General features: G+C 38.9%; 1 protein-coding gene across 1 annotated transcript in view; it reads right to left on the bottom strand.

Annotated features, from left to right (window-relative positions):
* The window catches only part of LOC107084291 (cyclic nucleotide-gated cation channel beta-1-like), a 13,708-nt gene extending 10,402 nt beyond the window's left edge, over window positions 1-3,306 (bottom strand). Inside the window, exon 1 of the mRNA XM_015374075.1 lies at window positions 2,889-3,306. Coding sequence (XP_015229561.1) covers window positions 2,889-3,177 — 289 coding nt within the window. The 5' untranslated portion in view covers window positions 3,178-3,306. The remainder of the gene's footprint in view (window positions 1-2,888) is intronic.
* Window positions 3,307-10,393: the final 7,087 nt, after the last annotated feature.

The following is a 10,393-nucleotide window of genomic DNA, read 5'->3' as shown; positions in this document are numbered from 1 at the left end:
TAAAACCAGGGAAATATCTCTAACTCTGATATATATATATATATATATATATATATATATATATATATATATATATATATATATGTCTGGTGGATGTTGATGAGCCAGTAAAGAAAAGACAATCTGCCATCTTTAAAAATGAATTTCGAGTTGTTTTGATGAAGTCTTAAATTGACTGTATAATATTTTTTTGTATCTGAGCTGCTGATTTGTAATTTTGGCTCAGTTTTTGTCCCTTTTAAATAAAACCATAAAAAATTACTTCAGTTCCCAGTAAAAAAAAAAAAAAGAATTAAGTTTCTACAGAAAAAAATGTCCAGGTTTTGCATAGAATAGGCTCTTAGTTCTGGCATCAGAGTGGCATGGAGGAGAACCGCCTGTGGTTCTGTGAGATGTTCTGGAAGCCCAGGTTCCTTAATGACCGGACTTCAGCTTTTCATTATTTAGGTTCTGGATCCTTTAGTTTTTGTTTTTACAACAGCCCTTAGATTCTCTGAGGGGTTTTGATCAGACCAGTCTGCTGGTGTTTCCCCTGTGATAAAAATAGATCCTGGTACCTTTTAATAGTTCGGGTCAGTACCAAGTCCTGCAGGAAAATAAAATCAGTATCTTAAGAAAGCTTATCAACAGAGGGAAGCAGGAAGGGTTGTAATCATCCTGGTAGACGGCTGCTCTGACTTTGGACCAGAACCAGCAGATGGCTGGTTCTGGCCACTGACTGTGGAAACTCCCACTGGACCTCAGTGAGTTCCGGGATTCTTCCTCTTGACTCTGGGATTTGGATTTACAAATGAAATTAAAACTTTACTTTAATCTGAAAATCAAACTTTGTAACACTGAGAAACAGTCATCCAAACATCAGAACTGTCCTGACCGAGCTAAGAGGAGACCTTTAATGTCTAACTGTCCTTATGGGGGATAACAGAGATCACTCAACGTTCTGCTTCATTATTGTAGAGACCAGAACATAGACATATCAGAACATTTCCAGGATAAAATCGTTTTAATTGTTCTGACTTATTATTACAATTTACTGAGAATCCACATTTTTGAGTTTTTCGTTCACTGCAATGCAGAATAATTAAAAATAACACAAAGAACGACTTGAATATACAGATCTAGTTAAGTTGAGTTTAACAATTTAATAAAACTGTTCAAATAAATCCACTAAAATAGACGTTAAGATGCACCTTTTTAAAATATTTGATCAAATTAAGATTATATTAGAAAAACTTCTAAGTTGCAGGTGAAGCATTCATGGGCTGAACACGCTTAGAAGCAGAAGCAGGACAGCAGACAGATTTAGCAGGACCTACATCCAGCTAATACAAGACGATCCACCAGTGAACTAGGACATGTGCATCAGGTCCCTGACTGATGCAAACTAGCTTACTCATATGCCAAGTCATCCAGTCTCTCTTATCTGGCTCATGTATTTATGCTCTAATACTAGGAGTCTGCAGCCAATTAACACAGCTCTTCTTAGCTATTGGGCAAGAAGAGTTTAATTGAAGATAAATGCACACAGAATTTAAAAAGTTCTGTGTTTATTCAGAGAACTTCCGTGCATCTATGTGTGGTTTTTTTTAGACTTCTCGGACTTGGGTTGGTCTCAAAATCCTGTTTGTGCTTTTATTTTTATTTAGCTTTATATACAACCAACAAAAAAAACCCTGCTGAACAGATGATTAATCTTTTTTAGAAATAGATCCATTAGAACCCTCCGTGCTGCGGAGAAATAATCATTTTTTCCCATGGTTCTGACTGCCGGCCGAGAACCAGCCATTAAACAGAGACTTCTGAACTCAGTTAGGATTCCCACTAAGACATTAACAGTTCTTGGCTGTGTAGAGGTAGATGATTTTCTACCTTCTTCTAATAGAAATATTTATAGATTTTATAGAGAGACTGACCTTTAGCAAAACTAAACTTTTCCTGTTTCTTGTCAGTAAGAGTTTTTAATGAAACTAATTTTCCGCATTTGATTCATATCAGAGTAATGTGACAAACATTTTTAAAGACTGTTTTTTTACTTTCTTTCAAACCAGAAATTTGCATAGAGTCTAACTGTCATTGCTTTGTTAGCTTCTGATTTACAACATCAGGGAGGAGACGGGTTCTGTATCCCCGAAATAAGCTGGTTCTGGTGTAGATAAACCCTTGGAGCTTAATTTCTTATATGGAGGACTGATAGAGTCTTCTTTTAGTGACTTTAATCCTCCATACTCTTGTAAAGTTTTTTTGTTTTAGTTAATTTTTTACTATGTTTTGTTCTTCAATTTTTTTTATAGTCTATAGCTGCTATAGACTGATAAACTCAGCTAAATTGAGAAATAAATTATATTGTCTGCTCAAATTTGTTTTTAGATGCTCTGATGTAGAGTATACCAATACAGTATATCAACTGAACAGCTTTTCTGTTTTGGTCTTGTATCAGTAGCAGCTGATCCACAGACAGGTCTGAGAAGATCTTCCACTCTCATTTCCTCCATTTGCTATTCATTGTTCATGTTTTGTCAATTAATTATTTTTTGTTTGTTTGTTTGTTTTAATTGAGACTTATGTAACAGTTTTATCTGTATCATTTTTATCATCGTGAATATAAGAAGAAAAAGCTACTTTGGCATAAAAAATCAGCCCCAAAATATCAACAGCACATATCTGGGATTGGTTAGCGATATCGGTCGATCTAGACTCTGACGCACATATTTGTGTTCTTATTCTAATTGTCTTGTACAAAATGGATTATCTTGTTTGATAAATAGAGTTGTGATTGAACTAAGTGGTGCAGTAGCACACAACTGCACAAACAAGCCTTTCATTTTGGGTCATGAAATACCTTCCTGCAGTTTAACTGGTAGAGTCAACTTGCACTAACACGGGTTCACCTGAGTCATCTTCAATGAAGAAGGCCGGATTAGAGAGCCCAGACAGCTGCCGGGGCAGCGGGTAGAGCTGCTTCGATGGCGGGCTGGCAATGGGAGGCAGGCGTGGATAGGAGGGCACATTGGGTAGCTCGAGGGTGCTACCGCTAGGTGAGGAAGGAGAAGGGGAGCGAGACCTTAGGGGAGGATGATAAGGGGGAGGGAGAGGCGAGTGGTGCATGAGGTGGTTGAGTTCTAAGTCCGGCTGCATGTTGTTTTGCGTTTGTTTCTGCTGTTGTTGTTTCTTAGGCATCTTGTGGCATAAGGCTGTTGAGGCGGTTACGGATGTTTAGGAAGCACTCCTGAGTTCGTCTAGGAAACTGAGACAGCTTTTGTGGGACAGAGGAAAGGCTCTGGCTGAGGCCGGACAGACTGGGGCCAGCTGACCCTTCTGCTTCTTTGGGCAGAAGCGCAGTAAGGGTCTGGACGATGCTCCGTGGGACCTGCGTGAGTCTGATCTGGGAGAACTCCTGGCGTAGCTCAGGGGGCAGGGAGGGAAGATGCTTGGTAACGTCAGAGAGCTGGGTGGGGAGCCGAGGCATGGAGGGGATTTTAGGCGGAGAGATGCCGTTCTCTTTGAAGAATGCGTTGATGTTGCCAAAGCACTCAGAGGTGGGAGGAAAGCGCATCAGGCAGTTCTTAAACGAATCGCAGCTGACTGGAGCTATAAAGGAGACAGCAGGTGAAGTCATGAAGAATGAAAGCAAGGCAGAACGTGGGCATTACTCACAAATAAACTGTGGCAGCACATCAAGAAGAAAGTTAAAGTAAGGATAGCTTCTAGAGTAAGATAACTGTCAATGAAAACATATGCGCATGTGTCTAAAATTGTAAAATGTTATTAAACTTGATTAAATCTAAAATATGTATTTTGGATTTCAATTGTGAGAATACAAGTTTAGAAGTTATGAATCCAATCTATACATTTGTAGCTTGGCAACAATACAATTACAAATCACGAATAACCCATTTATGAGTACAAATCACAAATAGTGTTGCACCGATACCAATACCTGTATCGGGCAGGGCCCCGATCCAGCACTAAAATAGTGGTATTGGTATCGGCGAGTACCAACAAATAGGGCACCGATACAATTTTGTGAGCCAAACGTTTATTCAACTATTGTCACCCATTCCAGGTAGGCAATAAAAAGTTCTTCTAGATTCACTTTGTATTAATCTTTTTCCTGCTTCACAAAGGTAGACAGCAGCTTGACAAAATTATGATGGCAATTATCTTACATCTAAGTAGTATGCAGTCGGCCGCACATCTACAGTTCTTCATATATATATATATACACACACACACATCAATTTCAAACAGATGGTATCGGTATCGGCCAATACTGCACAGCCACGTATCGGGTATCGATATCGGGGCCAAAAAATGGCATCGGTGCAACACTAATTACAAATTAACAAGTTTGAATCACAAATGTGCAAATCACACACTTTCAAGTACATATCAAATATTAATAGTGAAAATTACAACTTTAAAAGTACAAGTGACACATCTATGAGTGCAATTCACACATTCATAGGTAGGAATCACCAATTCACATGGAAAATGTGTGAATTCTACTATCTATGCTTGTAACCAAACCCTAATCTATGCTTTTGCAAAGTTGAAACTTCTATACTAACATTCTCACAAATAAAACATCTGTACATATGGGCTGACAACAAGTAAGAATTTCAAATCTTAAATATATTCACGTTATTGACTTTACAAAATCAGACACTCACTGATCTGACAGTTATCTTACTCCATAAATGACTATCCTGCTTACAGGAAGCAGGAGAGTGGTTCTGATCCTACTCAAAGAAATGTGGTTACCTGAAACTTAATCTAAAAAAAAGTCAACAGGTGAGATTAAGATATGCATCCATTAATCAAACTGTTGCTGCAGGAGAACGATTTTCATACCTCCACAGCCGTCACCTGAAGCATCTTCCTCCTGTCAATTAAAAAAAAAAAAAAAATAGAAATGAATGGGTCTACTTTGAGTAAAGAAATGATATAATCTCTTATGTTTTAGATTTTTAGACATGAAAAGAAAAGACAAGGTGGGTGTAAAGGGACATGATGGATAGAACAGAGGTAGTAATTTATCTTTAATTAAACTTATAATCATTCTGATCTAAGAGTGAAAACGACCAATATCTGTTAAAAGCAAACATACTTTCTCAGTAGCCTTGTCTGTGATTGAAGCTGGAGCGTCCTCTGCTTTCTGGGGCTGCGTGGTCACAGCCTCCTGGCTCTGGGTACCTGGTTCTGGTGAAGATTCTGTCTCTGGCTTAAGATTGCTTTCTGGTTCAGTATCTGGTGGTGGAGAGGTGGCTGTCTCCTGCTTCGGTTCAGGTATTTCTGTGCAGATGTAGATTGTCAGCAGCAGAAAGTGCAGCTAAGGATGTTTATGCTCAGCTTTCAGAAGTTTGTCTGTACCGGTTTCCTTGATGGTGGATTCCTCAGCATCTACTTTCTGCTCATCTGAGACTAAAGTGTCTTCCTTTCTGCAGGACAGAAAGAAGATTCAGTTAGAGACAGAATGGATGGATGGATGGATGGATGGATGGATGGACGGACGGACGGACGGACGGACAGGTGGACGGATGGATGGATGGATGGATGGATATTGTTTGTGGTGTTTATATGTAAACATCTTCCCGCGGATGTAAATATAAAGCCTTTTCTAAACTGAATAAAACATTTTAGTTAACTAAACCTGAAAATACATTACGTCCTTCTGTAGACTTTCTGAACCAGAAAAAAAACTAAACTATTAATCAGTTATTATCTGAATATGGAGGCTTAATTTTTTAGTTTTTAAGCAGTGATGTAAATCAGCGCAGCGTTACTCACTTTCTCCGTTGCCATAGTTTCTCCTTATAGCTTCGTTAGTTATTCCGGCTGATTAAATGTCCTCCAGCAACAGAACCGCAGACTGGACCTTAAACAGGTCAGCTAATTCCATTCAGGTGAGAAAAACATCCCCAGCTTGCTTCTGTTCATCAGGAAGCGGCTGCTGTTACCGGGGCAGCCGAAGGGAGGACGGGAGAGGGGGCGGGGGGCAGGTCGGCGGTTGCTAGGGGAAGCTGTGGTTGCTATGGCGCAGTGTTGCGACGCTGCTGAGACAAGCCTCGCGGGATTTAAGAATCTGCTGCGTAACCTGCTAGCAGGCTGCTTTCATGGTTCAGACCTAATATCAATTTATTTTTATTTTACTCATATATGTTGTAGAGTTATATTTTCTATAAGATTATTCCAGGCTGTAAGTGCTGTGCGTTTGTTAGTTTTTGTTTGGTGAAAATGGACGCAAAGCAGCAGCCTTTTAGATAATCAGATCATAAAAGATTTTAAAAAACTATTGAACACTAATACCTGACTTTTAATCTATTGACCCTAAAAGATTATGGATACAATACAGTGATAAAAAAAACAAATAGTCATCAACAAATGTGTAAAGTTGATATTTAAATAGACTATTTATTTTTTGTATGTTATTAAATCGGACAAAACTTTTTCCTGTTATTAGTCAGTTAGAATTACCAAAATAATTTGATAATATTTGCCAGACTAGGGATTGGTTAGAAGTTTCCATCTCATTTTTTGGTAGAATTACCCTTTAAATTGCCTGATTTTGATCGAACATTTTGAGTTTCCTTCCACAAATTTATCTCCAAGGTTTGCAGGAATGTTGGTTTATTTTCCCTGACTGAGTTGTTCAAACTGGATCAGGTTTGAGGCATTTTGCAACCAGTCTGGAGGTTTTCTGATGGACATTGTCTATTTAGAAGACCTGTTTGTGTACAACCTTTATTCTCCAATCATGTCATAATGCTGCCACCACCATACCTCAAAGTATGCATGGTGTTCTCAAGGTAGAAAGTGCCTCTTTTAATTAATCTGTATTTTTCTGTTGCCTTCAGAGCAACAGTTTCCTGCTATGTAAGTGGCCTTTCAGCCCATTTTGACTCGTTTTAATCTAAATCACAAATTCCTCGTAACTTCAGCAGCATCTCCATTAGGTCTTTATAGCTTTTGTTCTGGGGTTGATTCAAACAGTTTACACCAGATTTGTTGCTTTAAACATATCCAGATGAGGGCCTTAATTGCTTCCAGATCACCAGATATTTTGAATGAACCGATCAGGAGCTTACAAAGCTATGACATCATGATATCATGTCAATTATCTCATTTTTTTTAGCCTTTAACAAAACTTGTCATTGATCCTTCAAGGCAATAAACATGTCTGCTGTCTGGGTTATAAACAAACACTCTGCTTACTTATTAGAGGTAAAATTAATACGATTGTGTGAAACAGACAGTTAGTAAAAGGAAAAAGGTCTTCTAGAAATGTAAATGTGAAATAATTAACTCAGTTTAAAAATGATTATTGAATTTGTTCTGCACAGAGAGAGCAGGAGAAATATGTCACACTCCTGCATTGGGACCTACTCTGTGTCTTCTTCTCGATCCACCTTGCTTTCTTCTTCTCGTGTTTCTAGCAGCCTGGAAGCAGAAAGAGAATCTGTGTCTTTCATTCCTAAAGACAAAAAGTTTTTGTATATGCCAAAATTCATACATTTCTCTAATGCAAAGATTGTCTTACTCAGCTTCAGGTTCTTCCAGCGGCTCCTGGCTCCCCAGTGAGAGTTTAAAGGATGTTCCCTCACTGGCCAACTGTCTAACAGCCATCTCTGCTGTCTGCCGGGCCACCTCCTCAGCCAGACGGGTCATTTCTATGCGCTCCTGAAGCAGGCTGTAGGGGGTGTTACGCATCATGTTATATGGATATTAAGCAGGAGTAGACCTTCCTCCCATTCAGGCCTATGCATCTTCCTTACCGTTCCTCCATAGTGGCCAAAGCAACATCTTCAGCCTCTTTCTTGATGCTTTCAATAAATGGAGTCCAGCGGCCGGTCTGAGTCTCAGCATCTTCTTGTGATGTTTTAGTCAGGCAATCTAATGCCGGCTCATCCGGGTTGGCCTCACAGTTTCCGGGACACTGGACGGGGCTGGACGGTGTCTCCTCCTGCTGCTGCTGGATTCTTGTTGGACTCAGAGTTTCTGCAACTTTGGTGTCATTTTCACATGATTGCTGGCCCTCATGATCTGATTCCACATCCTCCAGAACCATGTCGGGCTGAAGTTCGGATGAAGCTACAGAGGAAGAAGTCAGTATATACAGAGAAAATGGAAAAGTGTTTTACTTTTTTAATGCATTGATTAAACCCAACAGAGAGCCAGCTGGTTATGGGATGGAGGTCTGTTTATTCTTAAGTAATATTTATAAGGCTTACACGTGTGTTCTGCTATGTCTAAAGATGTGTAGGCCTACATTCAAATGTGTCACACAGAGTACACTAGAAATAACGTGTTTTTGTTAGATTCCTGTGGGATTGGCTTTGCTTATATATCCTGTTATGCAAAGGATTGTGGGATTCCTTGTGATTTCTTAGTCTCTATGTTAAATGACCTAACAATAAGAAGCCTCCTGCTTCCTTTTCCTACCTTCTGATCACATTCGCTTTGGGTTAAGTGTCCTTACAGATTTGATATATTCTGAGCCAAAATTTCTCTCAGCATCCCATTTTTGTCTTTTTCATAGGTCTGGTCCCAGAGAGATGGGTGATCGTCTCCCTCTAGTGGTCTGGAGCACTTCTGTTATCTTGAGCTTTTCTGCAGCTTTTCTTAACTTGCAGTTGTTTAAATTTCTTGCAGCATTTTCCCATTTCCTGATGTTTTGTGTGTTTGTCTGTTAACATAATTTTTGTGTTTGCAGTACTTTTTGAATTTGCTATTCAGTCATATAATTGGACAGTGTTTGCACTCCTCAAGCACGTTTAATAGTGCCAAGGTTTCTTTTAGAATAGATCTAATTTGATAATTTTTCACTCTGGTTTTAATAAGTCTGAGTTTCTTGGATTACAAACTGTCACTGTTTAAACACTCTCTGGATTCCTTAACCCTTTGTAGTCCAAGGTATCTTTTTTTGTAACTTGGATATAAACACCACTTTGCAGCAAACGAGACGAAATCATAAGATCAAATGTTGTCTGCAGGGTCTGCAAGGTCCCGCTCAGTCTTAAGGCTGAGCGTAAACTCTTCATGGAATACTAGCAGTAATTTAATTTTGCATATATTTGCATGTATTTGACATGGTAAAATAACAAGTTAATAAGCTATTTATAAGTGTGAGAAAAAAGTTCCTATATCTGCCTTTTTTTCTTTTTTTTACCATATTAGGGACAGTGACTCTTTATGGTACTTTGACCTTGATTTTTGACATTAAAATTGTTTTTTTTAAAAATGTTTCAAAAGTAAAAGTTTTGTTTTCACTTCCAGTAAAACTCACTAAATTCCCTACAAATAGAAAAATCAAGAAAGTAGGCCTTCACTGAACCTACAAAGAGGATGCTAACTTCAGCGCCCTGTCAGTCAGAAAGCAGGGAAAAACCAGGGTGGTGTTCCAGTAAAGAATAAAGGGTGTTATGGGAACTTTTTTGTTTGCTGAAACACAGACAGGTTTCAGCATGGATTCACCCCCTCACTCACTCTGTGCACAAAGTGTCGATACAGAAGAGGCAAGTAACAAATCTGTGAAAGTAAGTTGGAGACTAAAAAGTTTTGTTTTTGTCTTCTGTTCCCTCATCTGAAACATTTTAGTGCTTAAAGGTTCCTGTGAAGTTTTACACTTTATAAATCTGTAAGATAGGCCCATGCAGGTAATTTCTTTAGTTGTGGCCGATTAAAAACTGCACTATAAAACATGTAAAGATGAAATACAGAACGTCTCCAATACAGTCAAAGACTCATAGGGCTAGCTAGCACATAAACTAACTACTCATCACTATCTATCTATCACCATTTTATGACTTTGTGTACCTCTGTAATCCATGGCTCAATGATCAGCTCAAAACATACGTAGGCACCAATACAACCGGCGATTGTAGTGTAAATGAGTGTATATAGAGGGGACAACAGCCTCTGAGGATGAGTCCAATGGGTGCAATGATTATCCAGTGTCAGTTTCAGACATGCTGTGGTTGTTTCTTTGTTTGAATAAAGCCACAGTAAACTACATTTGGACTCATTCAAATATTTAACACCAATTAAATAGACCCACAGCATGAAGGTACCACCACCATGCATGACAAGAAGTTTTTTCAGAACTGGGTTTTATGCTGTCTCCATTATTTACTTGAGTTGAGATGCTTTTGTTTAAGATTTATTTTTCTTTTTTTAAAATCAGTTTGTGTAAATGTTCTTAGGCTTTCAGTCAGTCCAGTAGGATCGGTCTGTCTCTGGCTGCCAGAGAGGCTCCACTGTCTGCTGTCAAGCAGTGGAGAGGCCTTAAACGTGTTTAGTTTTGGGTGAGGCAGTAAAAACAGATATCCAGGACTCTTCACAGAGGTGAGACCCGCATTAAGTGTCTTCATATAGCTTTCTTTACATGCAGGTGAAA

The sequence above is a fragment of the Cyprinodon variegatus genome, unplaced genomic scaffold (assembly GCF_000732505.1).
Source record: "Cyprinodon variegatus isolate N-32 unplaced genomic scaffold, C_variegatus-1.0 Scaffold97, whole genome shotgun sequence".
Classification (NCBI taxonomy): Eukaryota; Metazoa; Chordata; class Actinopteri; order Cyprinodontiformes; family Cyprinodontidae; genus Cyprinodon; species Cyprinodon variegatus.
Note: the sequence above shows the minus strand (reverse complement) of the source record. Positions and strands in the feature narration are given on the sequence as shown.